Below are 19155 nucleotides of genomic sequence, written 5' to 3'. Positions count from 1 at the left end.
TCCACTGTCACCCAGCAAACCTAAGGGGCAATAAGGAATCACTTACTGCCCAGGCCTTGCACACCAGGTCTGAACAGAGGTGTAAAGAGATGTTACCACAGATCCTCCTCAGGTCCTGGTCTATGAGCACAAATCCAGAGTAGTGACCACAACAGACCACCAGGCTGGGACCAAGGTGGGGCCAGTTCCCCTCCCAGCTTTGACTTTTCACTGCAAAGCCAGAACTGGGATGAAACCATCTGCCTGGTGACAGAGGGCCTCTCCTCAACAGAGCAGAGGGAACTTGGTCTCAGGAATTCAGTCCCCAAAATTTGATCCCCTATGTGGGGCACAACCTGAGCTCAGGCTGGGGGAGACCCCAGAGATCATAGCCTGGGGTTGCATGTAGTCTGGATTCCCATTTCTCCTCTGCAGCATAGTCTGAGGGGAAAAGTGCAGCCCCACAGCATGGGTTCCTTCCATCCAGTGGGCTTCCTGGAAAAGAACAAGTCCAAGAAGAAGGACAAAGCTGCATTGCAAAAGGACATTAGTTTGGCAGAAGGAAAGGGATCAGAGCAAGAGCTCCCTGTGCAGAGAGGGGATAACAGCTTGGCTCCTCGCTTTGCTGCTTCTGCTCTGACCAGGGATAAGTCACCTTGTCCCTCAGCATGCTGGTTTCCCACCTGCAGGACAGGAACATCGTGCCCATGTGGGGGTGTGGGCTAATGTGCAAGAGAGAAAGCAGCATTCAGGGGTGAAAGAGCACTTGGGAAAACTTTCAGATCCACTCAACCTTAGCACCCACAGGGCACAGCCAGATGGGTGGGTCGATGGGCAGGTGTCAGTTTTCAGAGCGCTGACCAGCACCTTCCCCAGTTTGGTGGACAGGCCAGAATGGGAAACAGAAAAGGCTCATCAGAGCACAGAAAGAAACTGACAAGGCCACAGTTGGGTCTCTCTGACAGGGACTCAGTAGGAAACAAGGCCAGCTGGAAAGAGAGGGGCCACAGGAATCTAATAAGAGGGGAGGAGGCCCCACATGCAGCAGAAACAAATTGATCTCACATCACTGCCTCCCTTGGGGGCCAGCTAGGTCAGATCCTCATGACATCCAGTAAAAGGATCCAAGGCCAGCACTGGAAAATGCCCTTGCCACATCCCAGTCCAGACACAGTATAAATGAACAGCAAGAGCTGTTCTGGATGCAAGCTGCAGCCTCAGGGTGGTGACATCTGACGTCTCAACAGTGGTCAGAGAATGGCATTTAGCAAAGGTGGATACACACACTTGGAAGTGAGGGTGGTGAGTCCCAAGCTCCTCTGTCCACACTCAGGTCAAACAGGCACCCAAAGGAGCTACATGTTTCCTGCTCTACCAGCTGAACCAGTAGTAGCCACATTCAGCTTCTAAGAAGGAGAGCTTGTGACATAACATAGGAACAGCCTCAATTTCCACTCTCCCAGAGCTATCCCCAGCACGAGAGGAGCCATAGGCCCCCAGCCTGAAAAAACACTGCTCTCCAGTGAAAAAGGACAAGACTTTTCTCCAGCACTGTTGTACAAGTGCCCTGCAAAGCCCAAACAGGCAAGAGCAGATCTTGGAGCTCTCACAAGAGGGACACAGTTGCCTTCCAACATGTGGGAAATCACTTTGGTTCCCCCAGCCCCCATTACATGTTCTTCCTTGGTACCATTAATACAGCTTTTTCAAGGTATTTATTGCCAAAGGGTTACAAAGCCCAGCTCAGGTGACAGCAAATCCCAAACCAACAAAGAAAAAGAAAAACCCAGAGCCTCAGAGCTGGAGAGCAGTGGAATTTTCCAGCTGGAAAGGGACTAGAGGCATTGAGCAGGGACTGCCGGGGGCAGCAGCACACATGCCCCTGCCACTTTCTCCAGGACTTCTCCAAGCATGGGCTGCTTCTCTCCGAATGCAGGAAAACAAAGGGAAGGGATCACAGGGCAGCTTCCAGAGGGAGCCTGCACTTGACACAAGTGCGTCAAAAACAAGAAGCGAATTGAATCTTGGCCCCTTCTTGTCAGTCAGCAACTAACCCTGTCAGGAGGGATGGCAGCACTAACCCCATCAGGCAATTCATTAGGTTGGGGCACACAGCAAAAGCCCACGCTCTCCAGAGCAGAACTACACTGAAAATCCAGGGTAATGAGTTGCAAACTGTCTTTGTAAATGACACTTCTGCAGTGACTCTGGCAGGCTGGGAAAAGAACTAATAGGAAAATCATTAGGTAGCATGGCTTTGATATTGTTGAAATCAGTACAGGCTATTTTTCCTGTCCCCTCCATAATTAACCTGGCATATTACCCATAACACTCCAAGCCGATATTCCCATGGTGGACCACCTTATTTGCATTAGGGGAAAAGACGGGTATGGTACACTGGAGGAAGATGACTTCAAGAAAAGCTTAAAAGGCTGTAAGATTCCCCCCCTTCCCAGACGCAAGCAGCTCATTCAATGCCATGAGCATTGAACCTTTGCCCAGCCAGGAGACCAAAGCACTTTCCAAACCTCTGTCACAAAGTCAGCACACAGAGAGAGGCTGCCCTGGGAAATGCAGCTGCCAAAGAGTTAATTTGCCCCAGGTTGCTTTCTGCAGCAGTAGCAGAGCTGGGATAGGACACAGCTCTGCATGTTGCCCCTTATTTATAACACTTTGTCCTTGACTTCCATGGTGCTAAATCAGGCAACAGCCTACACCTCCCTAGATGCAGAAGAGCTCTGAGGAGCAATGCCGACCCACCTGGCTTGTCTGCCAGCAAGGAGAGTTGTCATCTCACAGTCGTGATGTAAAAGGAATAGCACCACAGCTGGCAGGTGATCCTGTAGAAACTGGTGCTCTCTAACAGCTGTGAAGGTGACAATGAAACACGTTACTTACTGCATCAGTGCAAGGCAGCCTTAGGACTGTGCTGATCGTGAGACAGCAACTGAAACATTAGGGCTGGTGAGATAAACAGCACCTTCAGGAAAGTCCAGAGGGCTAGACAGCACTACTTCCAAATTTCACACACATGATGATACAATCCTGCAGAGAAACTCAAAATAATCACAAAAAGGCTGATCTCTGATGGTGTGATGCTTCACTTACCCACCACAATCATCTCTTCTGGAAACACAGAGATATTGTGTGTGCATGAGCATTTAACAAAATGCCCTAATGATACCAAGGTTCACAAGCCTCTATAGGATGCCTGGAGCTGTGGATGAGTGTCCTACCTACTACAAAAACTACACCAAGTGAGGACTACTGGCATAAATTATTTCATGCTGAGGAAACACACTTCTAAGGACTTTCAAAATACCCTATGGCATCCCATTACTACCTAGAATTTCCAGTGTGCATGTTCACATAATCATAGAATGGTTTTGGTTGGAAGGGACCTTAAAGATCATCCAGTTCCAACGCCCCTGCCCCTCTCATCACCCTCACAGCAAATAATTTCTTCCTAATATCTAATCTAAATCTATCATCTTTCAGCTTGAAACCATTCCCTGTTGTCCTATCACTACATGCCCTTGTCCCTGCCCAGCTTTCCCAGAGGCCTCCTTCAGGTACTGGAAGGCCACTATAAGGTCTCCCTGGAGCCTTCTCTTCCCCAGGCTGAACAACCCCAACTCTCTCAGCCCATACTCACAGGAGAGGTGCTCCAGCCCTCGGCTCCTCTCCTCATTCACTAGAGTGGAGACATCTTTTCTTCTTGCCAAGAAAAAGCCATGGTCACAGCTATCACACTCATGCAAATTGCAACCTATAGCAAATACATTCATGGTATCTTGTGAGGTCTACACACTGTGGGCAAAAGAAGTGTGTGTGTCTGTGTGTTTGGAGACAGGGAACAAAACGTGCCTCTGCCTAATTCTTTGCCTTGTTCACTAATCAGAGCTGGGGGTACCACCACAGTGCCACTAAGAAGTAGGGTGCAGCCTAGACTTGGGGGTAAATATGCACTGTCTTTACAGTACATTTCTCTGGCTTCACTTACCTCTGGTAGATCTGTGGTAGGGCCAAAATTGATGAAACATCAGCAAAATGTCAACAGTCCCTGAGAGACACCAACCTTTGCCAGGGAGCAGTGAAAAAACAACATATTTCTTAAAACTCTGCTGAGAAATTAAACCAGACTGTCAAGTTAAAATTCTGTAATAAAAATACAAGGTTGAGGTTACTAGAAGGAACTGAGTTCACTCTAAACTTTAATTTACCTTTTTTGATGCCCCTGGGTTACTCTCTCACAGATTACACAAATATAAACTAGACAGATTCAGGCTTTGGTTCCCTTACATTAGGTCAGATGCTATAAAGGACTTTGGCAAGGGGTGGGGGGAACAGGGGACCAACAGACAACTTTTGATGGGAATAGATGCCAGAGATCTGGCTAGCTGGGTCTGCATACTTTTGGGGCAGGTTAATTTTTCCATTTCTCCATCATTCAGAACAATAAAGAATGTTGTTTCTCTCCATTGCAAAGTCTGCAATAGACTCAGACACTGAAGGAACAGCAGCACCAACAGCCCAACAAATGCATGAGCTGTGACTGTTACCCCAGCAGCAGGTGGGCTTTAAGTGGTTCCCAAAATTGAGGTCTCTCTGAACAGTTTAGATGCACTCGTATAAACCTACACAGAACCGAAAGTTTAGGAAAAGTCTTGTTTACCCACATGATTTGTAACATTCTAATACAGCTACCAAAGTTGATGGCACTTGCCCTCTGCCTCCCCTGCAATCAGTAAATCCAACTTCCTTTTTGTCCAGGTGGACCAACGCATTTTCCCTTCACTGGATAAGCAGAACACCAGAAACAAAACCATCCACTGGGTTCTGTGTCATGTTCTGTTCTTCCAGGAACATAAAGCTGTTCAGCAAAATTCACTTTGCAGGGTTGGTGGGATGATGGCCACGTCTCACCACCAGCCACTTCTATGGGAACAAAAGCTTCGCTTTCCCCAGCTTCACTCTGGAGAACAGCTGTGCAGGTTCTACTCCTGTACATGATCCATGGAGAGAGACCTGCGAGCAGCTCCACGAGCACCCATGGGCTTTCAGAAGTCTTCACAAGACTGATTGCAGGGTGGGTCTCAAATTGAACACAGAAGAGTCTGTCAGCATCACTGATTTTCCCTTCTGCTCTCAACAGAAGGCTATGCTGGCATTCAACTTCTCTAAGAAGGTGAGGAGGGATGTAGAAGAAATAGATTTCGAGACAAAACTTTTTTTTTTTCTTCTGTTAAAAAGATTGACACCAGCACTGCTTTATCATTTTCCAGAATTGCCTGATGTTATCTGGTATCCACTGAGTCACAGCAGGAATGCCAGCAACATTTGTTAGCATGAGGCACAGCTTTAGGACTAGGGCAGTCTACCAGCACTGCAATCAGTTGAGATCTTCTCTTCCATTTTCCAGCTCAGTGCCCAATTCCATATTAAACAAGCACTAGTACTAGTGGAGTCACAGAACATGAAGCTAGACAATAAAGCCCTGAAGAGCAGAGGGAAGGCAGCTCCATTACTTTGTCTCCCTCCGGGTAGAGGAGTCAAACAGAAGTTCAATAGCTCAAACTCTGTCCTGCTGCAATCCTGAAGTGAGCTGCAGCTGGAGTAGCCCATTGCTGCCATAAACAAAGCAGGGCAGGGTGCTCTCCCCACATCAGGGAGCAGTGTCCAGCAGTGCTCAGACAAGCTGCAGTGGCTGCCTCCAGCAGGCACATACAATACACAGGAGTTTGCATCAAATCTACCTCTGCTTCCACCTCCCTCTTGTCCCCATAGTACAGTTAAGCTCCCCAGGCACTCCCCACTCAAAATTGTCCACAATTCAGCCCCCATCAGCCCCTAATTCACATAACTGCTCTCTGAGTTTCTGCCCTCCCTATAGTCACAGGGAGTCAATGCAGTCTTTATCTGTGGCCCTTCCCAAACAGCACAGCACCCCCTGCATCCTTCCCTGTTAACAACTATGCCTTCTGCTTCATTCCTGGAATAGCTTCTAACTCTTTCCTTCAAGCCAGATTCATTAACCAGCTGCTGCAGAGCTGTTTGCCTCCCCCAGGTACTCTGTGCATGTCATTTGTTAATGACTCATCTCAGACTGGGCTCATTGCAAAGACACCCACCTCCTTTTGCAGCACAGATCACGGTCGCCGGCACAACAGGAAAGCTAAAATGTGACAGCTCAGTTCCCCCCAACACCCCATTCCCTTCTCCATCCTCTTTGCTGTCAAACATGGGACAGCTCTTTATCCAAAGTGCTATTTCCTTCCTCGCTTCTTTGCTGATCAAAGGCAATGTGTACTGGAGTATAAATAAGATCTTCACCCCCAGCTGTGTTTTGAGAACAGCAAAAACCTAAGAACAAACTCGAAAACTTTCAACACACTAAAGAAGCTTCAGCAAACTAATGTGACTCCTGTAACTGGCAGGGAATAAACACCAAGGATGCCAAATTCACCTCTATTTCCCCAGCAGACTTTGGCTTGTGGAGGAGCTAAAACAATTTCCAAAGGCATTTGTATTCCTCCTGCCTCTTTGCAGGACTGATATTAAAAACGGGAAGAAAACAGCTAGTGAGGACCAGAGAACCTCTCCTCACTGGTCAAATCAAGTGAGGAACTGGATGACCAGCACACTGCAGCTGCCCACGCAGGAAGCCAGAAACTCACTCCTTCTCCATCACACAGATCTACTAATTTGGGTACACAAAATCCACTTGCACCTCCTGAGAAGCTGTTTGCTGATCACTGGGAAAAGCTACTACATAAACTAGCACTGACACTTCTTGGGAAACAGTCCCCTCGAGATACAGGGGAAGGCTTCATGCTCTGGGCTTATTCACTTAACATCATTCCCTGGGAATTTTTTGGCCAGCCTTTCTAGGGGGAGAGAGAGCTGGCAAAGAATTAGAAACCAAGGGACCTGACCCAGAGGCAACTGAATGGCAGGTATTTAGATCTACCTCTCAAGATTAAAAGCTGGTGTGCCTGCACTGCAGGGGAAGAAAAGGAGAGGAATTTACTTTCATAAGTGCACAACAAGCCCTGTGACTGAGAACTGAAAACATAGAGCCAGCAAAGAATTCTGGTAGCAGCAAGAGGAAGGCACATGCATTGCACAAGCAAGCAAAGGTGACAGCTGGCTGCAGGACTGGAGCATTGTCACAGTCCTCTGTTTAAACAGCTCCCCTGCTCACTCCTGGAGAGCCCTTCTCTGTACAGCATGGAGTGAAGTGAAAGACAGAGGCAAAACTCCAAAGCAGTACTGCCACACATAGAGGAAGGAATCGACTGGCCTAAGACAGAGCACAGCTACGAACCTTCCACAATCTGGCATCAAAGATGTTTAGGCTCAGGACACTGGGCTCAGCTACTGGATTTGCCACAGGACTTTCTGCACAAACGTGGACAAAGATGAACTACTGGCAAAATGTGAGGAGCTCTTCCCTGACTTCCGGATGCATCAGGGAGATGAGTCAGACCTTCTAACAGGAATCAAGTAAATGCTCAAGTGAACAAGTACTGTTGGACTACAAGCCTAAAGCAGCCTCAAAGCCAAGACTCGAGACTCTGACATTAAATCAGCATTTTTAATTTTTTTTTCTAAGATGTGCTTTTTTGTCCTTCTGTTCCAATGCCAACCCCATCCTCCCCTGTAAAAAAAACAACCCACACCTTGCCGAACGAGGTGCAAATCACCTGAAGTTAGTTTGTAACAAATAAAAAAAAACAAACCACAAAACAAAGGCTGAAATGCTTTAGAATCACAACAATGTACAAAAAAAAAACAAAGGGAGGAAAATACAACCTGAAAGTGTTCAAAATTCAGAAAAGACTAGTCAAGTCCATTGCTTCAGCAAGGGGATGCTGCTGCGACCCCTGCCAGTGGGTCCTGGGCCACCAGCCTGCCACGATGCTAAATGGGCTCTTCTTCCATGCAGATCTCTGTCACTAGCATCCACGGAAGAGCCAATGCATTACCCCTTGAAGGTATCAATGGGGGAAACAACTCACAAGCAGCTCTGGGAGGTCACATTACATTCAGAAGGAACAGTTTCTAGTATGCCCCTAACCACCTGCAAGGGGGAAGGCTTGAAAGAGCAGCCCGCTTCCTCCTTATTGTATTGATGCCACAGAGATGCAGAATAGTGCTTTAAATCTGTGAGAGATTAAAGGGCTTAGTAAGGGCAGTAAACAGACAGTTAAGTAAACAGCCCAGCACTGGATCTCATCTTCACAGAGCGAGGTAGTGTGAATTTCACCCCAGTTTAAAAAAGACAGGGGTAGCAGAAAGGCTGAAGACTTCCATGTAAAGCAGCTCCTGGCCTAGAAATCTTTCTGTGCTCCCTCTGAAAATAAAAAGATCTGTGTAGATGGCTTCCTCGCTCCCAGCCTGGCTTTGGTAGCCACACTTCAACCCTGGGATTCAGACACTCTCCCAAGATCTGATTTAGTACAGCAGCTTCCTCAAGGTTAAGCAGCAATGAAACTGGTTGGGAGGGAGCAAAACTGTCCACAGATTTTTTTTTTTTTTTTCCCTGCCCCTTTTGGTTAGGTCCCTCTCTTTAGAAGTCCCTCTTTACAGGACCAGAACAGGGACACCCTGGAAATTACTAGGGGCTGCACAGTGTAACTTAGCCAGGTGCTGCTGACTGGGAGCTGTATTGAAACAGGGTTTTTATCTGCCAGCCTGGAAGGGACTGGCCCAGAACCCACTGAAAAAGGAGACACAGGCCCTTTTTTGCTCCTCCTGTTGTCATTCCTAACTGAATGACATTTAGATGGTATGTTCTAGTGACGGCTGGAGACCAGCCCTTTGACTTTGGACATCTTCTTTGTGGGCTGCCTCTGTTCTGTGTGTGGAGGGCACTCTCGCTCTACCAGCTGCTGTTCCATCTCCTGTGCCGACGACGAGGCTGTAGCTTTTAATGTTTTCTTTATGTTTGTGACCTGGCCAAGAAGAGACAGTGAATCAGCACCTGCTTCTTCCTCCCCTTGCAGCAGAAACTCTGTTCACGAACCTAATGAAAACCCCTGGAGTATAGGGAGTGGATTATAAAACAAAACCCTCCTATCAGAAACATACTTTTGATAAACTCAAGTGCTGAGCAATGTTTCATCCTCACTAAGAGCCAGGAGTTGTTAATATTTCCAGTCTGGGTCCAATATGGAATAACTAGAGTATTTATTTTTTTTCCTAAGAGACACAGGCACAATACAGGGACCTACTATTGCCTTGGTGCAGGTGGCCATCCTACCATTCTGTTGGCCAGAAGCTGTATGGACAAAGGAGACTGTGAACGAAACAAACTTCTACTTTGGACAGCACTTGAAAAGGAAAAATGCCACTTGGTCTAGCTGGCTGGCTTAGCCACATGTATCTGCTACAAGGAGGAATAGAAATTGGTTTAGTGGGAGGCAGCAGCAGTGCTTCTGCTGCTCTGCCTGAAAGGGAGGGATACAGCACCAGGCACCACATTCCGTCTGCTGGAACCCTGGAGGGCTCACCAAAAATACAATGAGCAAACCATAAAAAAACCCCAAACTAAAACAAAAAGACAACAAAAACACCAACAAAAAAAACACAAAACACAGGCCAAAACAAGTTTGGGAGTCAGGTGTGCCAACTCCAGGCCAAAAGCATCTGGCAAACCAATAGCACTGTGTATGCCAATCAAGCCGCCAAGCACATGCTGCTTCAAAAGGCAAACACAAACCTGCAGGGATGCAGCACTCTGCAATAAATAAACCCTCAGCAAGTGTCTCGGGAGGACCATTTTCACCTTTACAGCTGTATTAGCCAAGATTTGTTCTCACAAGTAAATGCACATCAGCAGGGGCTAAAATCATGAGCCCGTGCTGCCATCTACTGCCGAGCAGCAAAGGCAACGGCGGCGGGAGCGCTCCCGGGTCAGGCTGCCCAGGAGAGTGTGCCAGTCTGGCCCCAGTGCTCAGCTTCACCCCAAGGGAAACACCCCGAGGGAAGCTGCTGAGGGCACTTTTTGCAAGAGCAATGAGACTCAAGAGGTTTTCGTTAACTACACTTTCATGTTTAAAACAACGTGAACTGTCTTTTTTTCTTACCACGTCTTGTACAAAAGGAACAGAACTGCATCCAAGCTCTATGTTCAAAGCACACTTTTCCTAACAAATCAACTCAGGAAACTGTAGCTAGTAGAGTCACCCAGCCTAAAGTTACACAAATTTATATTAAAAAGTTCCAACCTGCTCAGAGTGGGCAAATTTGATGCTTGTGGTGTTACTAGCACATGAGAGCAGATGTGTTTTCTTCCTACCCCAAACCAGCACATCTGATTTGCATGATTGCTAGCCTGTTTCAGAGGAGCCATGACCATTAAGCAGGTGTTACCAGGTTATTTTCTTCTGCAAACAAACATTTATCAAAAGGCATAGAGCAGTGTGAAGTTACTTTGTACCCACCTCCATCTCTACCTGCTGTTGCGTTCGGTGATGGTTCTCTTTGTATTGGTTGGCTCTAAGTACTTGCTGCTCAATTCCCAAAAGAACCGATTCACAACCATCGCACCTGCAAGACACAAACCATGTCAGACAGTGCTCATGGGTTCTCCTGTGCAGCAGCTCAGTTAGGCAATCTGACAAGTCATGTTCAGATTATGAAATTTATACTTCCTGCTTAAAGATCAGAATTCCAAAAAGCTGGCAAGAAAATTGCTGTTTGGTCAGTGAATTTCACAGCATTCATTAGCTAGGCCAACTTACTCTCAGCTGCCCAGCAAAAAGCAAGCACAGGTTTGATGCACTTTCAACTTCCTTTCTGATCAGAATTACTGCTTAAACAGGGACACATGTGTTTTTCAAAAGTAATTAAAACTTTAAAATAAAACAAAAGAGTCAAATTGAGAGAATGCCCCTGCCTGTTTAGTGTTAAAAGACAAGAGCACTCCTCTAACACAGAACTCTTAAACTGAGAGGACAGAAAAAGAATTGGCAGTGAATTCATTGTTACCTTCCAAACAATGCTACAAGGTCCTCAAAGCTGCCCTCCCACTGAGACAGGATTGAGGCAGTTAAGAGTAAAGAAGCAGAAAACCTGCCCCCACCTCAGGACAGCATATTTGCCCAGCAGTTAAATTACTTCTTATGCAGGCATTACCATAGCAACTAGGAAGCAATTCTCAGTCAGCTCAGAACCTGTCACAGGCTCCACAGTCTACAGGGGAATTTCTCTGGACAGGAAGGGAATTCTATGAAAAGATGAGAAGCAGCTTCCTGGCAAAGGTACAATAAGGTAGTACCACAGTCCCAATATGGCTGCCTGCAGCCTGCATTTGCAGGAGCCAAGAGAAGGCAAAGACATCTGAAACTTCAAACTTGAAGAGACATCCTCTCCAAAGAACTGAAATTCTCTAGAATTTGCCCATGCAGTTTTCACTACAGTGAAAAAGGCTGGTAAGTAACGGACAGGTCTGTTTTTCGTTACCAAGTGTAACAGCAGAAAGGGGAGTAGTTCCCACCGTAAGATCACAGTCCAATTTGGCCTGCCTGTTTGAAAGGGCCTTTTAGCACCTCGCTACGGTTCTGCCCTACGAAATCAACAGTGAGAGCAGAATCTCAAGACCTGGTATAGTCTGACTTGGTACACAACACAGACTGAATCCTAGATGGGATCTTCAAAAGCCTGTCTAATAGACTACCTCTCCAAGTGCCTACTTACACCATAAGGCTGATGAATGGAACATGGTGAAATTGAGCCAGCACTTGAAACTTTGAGAAATAAGAAAAAGACAGGACAAGCTACATACAAGGAAGGTGGAGAGACTGCCTCACCATTCCTGGAGTGTTTTGACAATGTTGCTGATGTCCTTTTTCTGAATGTCTCTGCCGATACAAAAATCCACCTCTAGCACCTGGTTTCGTTGATCCAGCTTCCCCTGGATAATATCTGTATAAACCGCTTCAATAATCAGATCTTCCAGCTCCCTCAGATTCCTCATATCCAGGTCCTTCAGCAACACAGAATATGGAATGCACTAAAAACAGCAAGTCCAAGGATAAGTTAACAGTCCTAGAGGCAAAATGAACAGCTAAGTCTCAGAAGGTCAAGGCCCAGACACTTGTTGTATCCTACACTTCAGCCTGCGAGCACAGCAGTGAAGGAGCGTGGCAGAACAAACAGCTGCTACTAGTCTATGTTATATTCTAACACAACTCTGGTAACTCCTCAACCTTTGACATAGTACATTGTGGAGAAAAAACAGGTAATGGCATTGTAGAAGGAATTAAGAAATGTTGATTAGTTTTCACCTGAACAAGAAGTCAGTGTTTTTAAGACTGATTCTCCATCTCCAGCAGTGAAAGAAACCATACAAAGCTCCCAGCCCTTACTGACCAACTTGCATGGCAGCTCAGACACCCCCATACCTCATCCACAGAAGTCCACTAAGTCAGTGGTCCAAAGGCACCATGACAGAATACTCTACATTACAGATACTTCCCTAGTTGTGGGATTTTTTGCAAGTACTCATGCAGTCCAATACCACTCCAATACTACATAGTCAGTGCCATCTTCATAAACAAGCAAACAAAAAGTCTACTGCTATCACACACAGTGTACTTTACCTTCATTCTGGAAGCCAGGCTTACAATCGTCAAGTGTTTCAGCTTGTTTTTCTGAGTTGCTGTTAATTCAGGCAGGTTATCTTTATTTGCTGTTAAACAGAAAAGATTCAGGACTTCCCTTCAAGCATTATACGATCCATGCTGCAAAATTTCAGTCTAGTTACACTAAACCCCTAAAGGCTGAACTCCTCCAGCCACTGTGGGCATCAGGTGAGCAAGGAGAGCTGCTGCTGATGACAGATTAGCAAACCCAGGGAAAGACAGAAAAGCTTAAAAAACTAGTTGGGAATTCCATTCTCCTCCACTTCTTTAGTAACTCTGGTTTCCGAATGAGAATGTAATTCACATCTACAGAAATGGTGTTCTGCCAAAACAGCTGGTCAATGCTTTGTTTCTACCACCAAGTAATTTTTATTTCATTAATGAGCTGACAGAATAAAATCTTTCCCCTTTGCTGATCTGGTTGTAAATACAGTGGATTTTGTTTCTATGAAAAGCTTCAGAATTTAGGGCTGAAAGTGTAAAGCACCAGGCTGAGGAAGAGAGGAGAAATTATTAATCTAGATACTTACATGGCCTCATTGTCATTGTATTATATTAATGTCCCTCATGAATATTTAAAATAAGAAAGGAAAGTGGCAGTCTTCCAAAGCAAAGAAACTCTTTAAAATATCTGCTTTAATGGAAATTAGTGTTTCAGGGCCACTCAAGTTTCCCATCCATCCCATCTCATTCAATGCTCTACATTTTTATTACTTTTCCCCCTTTCTCTTTCTTCACTAGAAAAGGAAGAGTGAACTGGGCTGTCACATGCTGGGACACAAGACCCATGCTCAGCAAACACATCCTATAATCAGTCACAGAATTCATGAGGCTCGTGTTGCTCCACAGCCACTGGAATTTCCAGACCTTGCACTTAAAGATGCCACTTGTCCTCGGAGGAACTAGACAGCTCATCCACCACAGTGACAGCCAGCACCATGGCAGTATTATTTGTCACATTCTGTAATGGTCTGGATTAGGTTGCTACCCACAAATGAAGTATTAAATTGTAGCAGAATGGAAGCATAAGCACCAGAGATAAAAGCACATCCAGACAGATACTATGATGATTCACGCATAGACCTTCTGTATAAAAGTCATTATTTCAATCTTTATTCTAGCTAAGAAATGCTTTCTTTTGTTTCAGCAATGCCATCATAGAATAAAAGGTTATCCCATAAACCATATAGGTTCTTATAAATAATGCAGAACAATTTTGTCTAAGTTTTCTGCAGCCTCCATAATCAGTGTCATCTAAATTTCAAAACAGATGTCTGGAATTGCACTCTGCAGAGGTAAGTGGCCTGTGAACATGAATGAATACTGCTACAGACCAATTCAATCCAGAGCTGTAATCCAATCTAAACCAGTAAAACACCATAGTCTCTAGTGCATAGTCCCTTCCTTCAAATTTTAGCAGTTAAGAAGCACACATGACCAAGAGACCCCCTAGGAACAATCCTCTTCCCAAGCAAATTCTGTTCTTGGACACTTTCACTGAGCTGTACTACACCAAGTACCACAGAAAGAGAAGAACTGCCTCTGACAGTTCTGAAGGGCAACCCAGTCTGAACTCTGCAGGCAGGCATCAGTCTCTTACCTACATAGTCGGGGTACGTTCCGTACGCAAACAGGTTCAGCAACTGGTAATAAGCAGCATTAGACCCCTCGGCAAGCTGGATGGGAAGAAAACAAAAGAAATTCCATGTAACATGATAGCAGCCAACACAACACTGGCAGGCAACTTCTCCAGAGGACCTTTTAAATCTAGACAGGACAAGTAGTACCCAGAAAAGAAATTATAAGCAGATCTTAAAGAACTGGACCTTCTCTAAGGCCTTCTGAGCTGCAGCAAATTTCAGCAGTTTCAGAATCAAGATGATCCAGTCATTTCTATGCACCAGAACTTAACTACAGTTTGGACTGTCAAATGCTTAGTGCAGCACCTTAGGAGGTAAAAGAAAAAGGCAACTCTTAATTTTAGCTGACAACCTACAGGGCCAGCTCTTCTCATCATGTGTCAAGCAGGCAATGGTGTCAGTTAGTTAAGCACCCTTGCTATTACTGGGAAAGCCAAGACAACTTACCTGCAGAGCCACAAGAACTTAAAAGCAAAGCAAGCTACAATATTTTAGGTTGCATGCATTTGAAAGTAGCAGCAATCCTCTCCATGCAAACACTTCATGGGAATAACTGCAGCACCAAGCAGTGATTTTTATTGAGTGGGTTTTTTTAATGCCATTTGCTGCACATGGATCCAGGGAAAAAAAAAAAAGGTGATTTGAAGCTGAATAACCACAGAGGCATTTTTCAGCCTATCTAAGAGTCTGTTTTGAAAGCCAAACGTGCTGTAGCCCAGCTGCAGAGATACTCAACTTAGATTCCCTCATTGCAGGAGAGGGAGGTGCTCGCGAGGCATTCCCAGCCAAAGCTCTGGAACTTACTTTCCACCTTGGTTTGAAATGGTTGGGATTTGGTTACCACCCAGGCCTGATACACCAAGCATCTGCTCATGGAGACTTTTGCAGAGCACTGAGGTTATGCCTTCCAGGACAATGAAGGAGTAGAAAGGGGGGCTTTTTGTTGTTGGCCGACTAGGTGCCTTCTCGGAATTGTAACTGCTGCTGCCAGGCTTTTGCTGTATTAGCAATCACTTCAAGGTAGCAAACCTTTGTATTGTGTTTTGGTTTGGTTTTTTTAACATCTAATATATACAGGCAAAAGCATTGTCAATCTCATACACAAACGTCTCATAACCAAGGTAAGTCACACCTGGCACAGAAATTTCACACACAGGCTGTCTGTGGAAACTTCTGGGGATCCCTTATACTGGGAGAGTAGAATGGGCATTAGGTTAGAAATTTCTTACCTCCTGCACATTTGTTAACTCCAATAGCTCTCCAAAGACATAAACCCCAGGAGCCTCCAGCACTTGATTTATAAGAGCAGTCAGAGCTGAGCCACTTGTACCTTTGGCCAGTAAAATAAACTGCTCTAGAAGATTGCAGGATGGTTTCTGTTCTGCTGCCATTCTAGGTTTTCCACCTGTCAATAAAAGAACATGATATTAATACACCTTTTCTTCTCCGCTGAATTCTGTCTGGCATAGTAATACATGGGTCCTGCAGAGCCAGGTTTTTCTTCAGCATTCAGATGGCAGACCAGGAACCCAGCAGATTCAACTGCTCATTTATCTAGGGAGCAAAACGATTTGCACAGTATTTGAGCCAAGTTTCTGCAGACTGCCTGGTCTGTCCCCTGAAAGGATCTACTCCTCCTACTGGGAAAGGAGTTTAGATCCCAAGCTGTTTTCAGATGTTACCTTCTACTGATGCTGTCAAATAACACCAACTGTAAAAATGTATATGATTATGTCTATTAGAGGGGAGCTAAGACTTCCTCCTTCCTCATTACACAGCTTCAAAGCAGCAGCTCATTTATTCTCTGTGAAGACCTGGCCCACTGTAGGTATGTCATACCTTTTCCTTTGACATCAGCTACAGATAGAGTGTGTGTACATAATTCCTGCTGCTTTCTGAGCCCAAAAGGCAAAAAGAACTGTGGCTGGTAAGTAGCTTTCCAGTCTCCTTGTACAGTTAAAGTGTTTTGGGTTAACTGGAAAGCTTAAGTGATAAAAATTCCCCTTTATACAAAGGCTCTTTAAATCCTCGTAAAGAGAGGTCTTTGTCTTCAGCTGTTGCCTGACATTTCTGGTGTGCATGTTGTCTCCCAGTACAACATGTTGCTTTTGAAATGTAAAATACTATTTATTAACAAGTTCAGCAAAATAAGTTTGTTTACAAACAACTGAGAAAAAACATCCCAAGCATATTATTCAAACACCAAACAAAGAACCCTGCAGATAAGGAGGGTTTTTTGTGTTATGTTTGCATCAGACAACAAACAAGTAATAGTACATAAACCTTCACTCTGGTGAAGAAAACCAAACACAGAGAAGTTGTCTCACTGTGTGACCACTGGGACTGCTGCCCTCCTGGGGGTAATACACTCACACAGGTGTCTGCACTGTTTTGCCATGCCTAACCAAATTCAGACTGGTGAAGGCAACGCAGCCAGCTTCCTTTATTAGTCAACTTCTAAAATTACACTTGACTCCATTCCCTGACACCTGCAGGTACAAACGGCCTCAGCCTGAGCGGGTGATCTTTTGCACTGTCCACACAAAGATTTCTCAGCTCTCAGTGTGGTGTCTCTGTGGGATTCTTTCATCAGAGGAACACGTGCAGCCTGACTGAACAGAATCATGGAATGGTTTGACTTGGAAAGGACTTTAAAGATCATCTAGTTCTAACACCCCTACCATGAGCAGGGACACCTCCCACTAGGCCAGGTTGCTCCAAGCCCCATCCAACACAGCCTTGAACACTTCCAGGGAAGAGGCATCCACAGCTTCCCTGGGCAACCTGTGCCAATGTCTCACCACCCTCACAGTAAAGAATTTATTTCCAATATCTAATCTAAATGGCCTCTCTTTCAGCTCAAAACCGTTACCCCTTGTGCTAGCTAAGGAATAGTACCTCAGCTTCAACTGAGAAACTGCTGCAGTGCAATAAGAGTCAATGTGGTTTCCTTCTGCACCTGGGGGTTCATCAGCACCGCTCTCCCTGCCACGGGTAAGGAACAGACACAGAGGACAGACAGTTTTCTCAGGAGAGTGCATGCACTGACCAAGCTGGGAATGAAATCCAGATTTCATCGTTCCCAAGCCATCGTCCTCCCTCACAGGTAATCAAAGCACACGCTGGTGCATGAGGTTACAAAAGACTGGTTGGTTGCATCCATGCCCTGCCAGGAAAGGAACACCAATTATTCCCCATTTTCCAAGCTAAGGTTCAGACTCCTGCGCTGCTCCTGTCCCGTGTCAGCACAACCGTGCCACCGGGACCACCTCGCTGCTCTTCCCACGACCGACTTACCCCGGTGAGAAGTGACTGAAGTGCAAATGGAAGGGAGCCAGGCCCCCCCGGCCCTCCCACCCCCACAGACCCCCGGCAAAGCCCTCAGGCCTCGCCGAGCCGGCAGCCGCGCCCCCCCCCCCGCCCGGGCCGAGTCCCGCTGCAGGGGATGATCCCCCCGGGGTCCCGCCGCGGGGCCCTCTCGCCCCGCACCGCCGCCCCGGTCCCTGCCCGCCTCGCAGGGCTCGGGGAGCCGCACGCCCGCAGCGCGGGGCCGCGGGCCGAGGGAGGGGACGGGCGGGTGCGCGGCGGGGCGGGCAGGCGGCTCCTCCCTCCCCCGCCGTTACCTCTGCGCTCACGGCCTCTCCGCCCGCTCTCCCGCCCCGCGGCTCCCGGCGCCCTGCCCGCCGCGCCTCACGCCGCCATGATGGCGGTGCCGGTGTCCCGCGCGCGGCTCCTTCCCCCGGAACGCGCGGCCGCCAGCGGAACGTTCCGCCCCCGGGCCCGGCCCCGCGTCCCGCGCCTTCCCCCGCAACCGCGGCTGGGTGCGCTGCGTGCACCTCCCGAGCGGTTCATGGCCAGGGAGGGAAGCTGCTGCTTCTCCTGCGGCGGCGTTGGGGCGCCGAGGCAGCGTCGCGGGGCTTCCTGCCCCCCAAAACCACCTGCGGGCAGGGCCAGCGCCGTAAAGCCGGGCTTTGTGCCGAGGGCACGGCAGCGCGGGTCCCGCTCCTCTTCGGGATCCTTGGATACGCCTCAGCCTTTGGAAGGGATGAAATCTTCCATTTTATGGCAAGAATCCAGCAATGCTCGAGCAGCTGACGAGGAGCCAGTCCTGGCAAGAAGGGTCACTCGGGGCAGGCCGCGGGAGGCTGCCCGCTGAGCCCCTCAGGCAGAAAAATGCCAAGAGATGGGGTGAAAGATCACCAGGTGCTAGAAGTGACTTTAAACTCCGTTAAAAATGGCCCATACAAATTAGAAACCAAAGGGAACTCAGCCTGTGGAGGAGAAGGGGCTGAGCTGGAGGGGCTGAGATCCCCTCCAGGACTCAGATCAGGAGCCAAAAGACTCTCCAGGGGGTAGAAACGAGGGGTTTTGGGGGCTGATACCGTTCCCAAGGTCTATACACTCATCTGTGCCACACTATGATCAAAGCGTCCTGTTAAAAATCCTTTAGACAAGAGCAAAGTGCTTCTGGCTTCCAGTCGGCTGGTCCCTAAAGGTCAGACCTTGGACTGTCACTGCCAGGAAGAGGGAGCTTTCAGGGAAGGAAAATCAGAAACTATTAGGAAAACTGACAGGGCTTATCCTGCACCTCAGAGCCACGCACAGTGGGTGCCCAGGGTCACATCTTCCAGAGCAGGGGTGTCAGGCAAGTGCAGAGATGCAGGCATCGAGATGCTGTTGTGACACTTTGGACTTCACAGCAAATTGCATATAAAACACTAGGCCCTGTGCAGGGAGGGAACTCAGCCAGGGCTATAACAAGCCACTCTGTAATTTATTTAAGCCACGCTTAGTTCTCATCTGCACAGGGAGGGAGAATTACCTCTTTAATCACATCCTAAACAGGCCCTGCACCACAGTTCGTATCACCTCACAGACACGCTGGA

The 19155-nt window shown here is 47.1% G+C and overlaps 1 protein-coding gene across 6 annotated transcripts; it reads right to left on the bottom strand.

Moving 5' to 3' along the window:
- Positions 1-1675: 1675 nt before the first annotated feature.
- Positions 1676-17979, bottom strand: COPS7B (COP9 signalosome subunit 7B). Of its 6 annotated transcripts, XM_051626851.1 has the most exons (9): positions 17893-17979; positions 17319-17435; positions 15499-15674; positions 14230-14305; positions 12588-12676; positions 11796-11998; positions 10428-10533; positions 3983-4057; positions 2775-2845 (listed from the first exon to the last, which is right to left on the bottom strand). In XM_051626851.1, the coding sequence occupies exons 2-8, from the start codon at positions 17344-17346 to the stop codon at positions 4022-4024; spliced, it is 714 nt and encodes a 237-aa protein (XP_051482811.1). In that variant the 5' UTR covers positions 17347-17435; positions 17893-17979; the 3' UTR covers positions 2775-2845; positions 3983-4021. The 6 variants fall into 6 exon arrangements, with proteins under 6 accessions (XP_051482808.1, XP_051482810.1, XP_051482811.1 ...); XM_051626848.1 differs by lacking the exon at positions 3983-4057 and having other exon boundaries at positions 1676-2845; XM_051626850.1 differs by having other exon boundaries at positions 2759-4057.
- Between the last annotated feature and the right edge of the window lie 1176 nt (positions 17980-19155).

The sequence above is a fragment of the Apus apus genome, chromosome 8 (assembly GCF_020740795.1).
Source record: "Apus apus isolate bApuApu2 chromosome 8, bApuApu2.pri.cur, whole genome shotgun sequence".
NCBI classification, from domain to species: Eukaryota; Metazoa; Chordata; class Aves; order Apodiformes; family Apodidae; genus Apus; species Apus apus.
The sequence above is the reverse complement of the archived record's forward strand: the minus strand, read 5'-3'. Positions and strand labels throughout refer to the sequence as shown.

Excerpts from the sequence above, each read along its gene's own strand:
- COPS7B (XM_051626845.1), bottom strand. The coding sequence starts at position 17,346 with ATGAAATCTGGATTTCATTCCCAGCTTG. Across the intron at positions 11,999-12,587 it reads GCCTGGCTTCCAGAATGAAG|TGCATTCCATATTCTGTGTT; the intron begins GTAAAGTACACT and ends TGCTGTTTTTAG. Across the intron at positions 10,534-11,795 it reads GTCAAAACACTCCAGGAATG|GTGCGATGGTTGTGAATCGG; the intron begins GTGAGGCAGTCT and ends TGTGTCTTGCAG.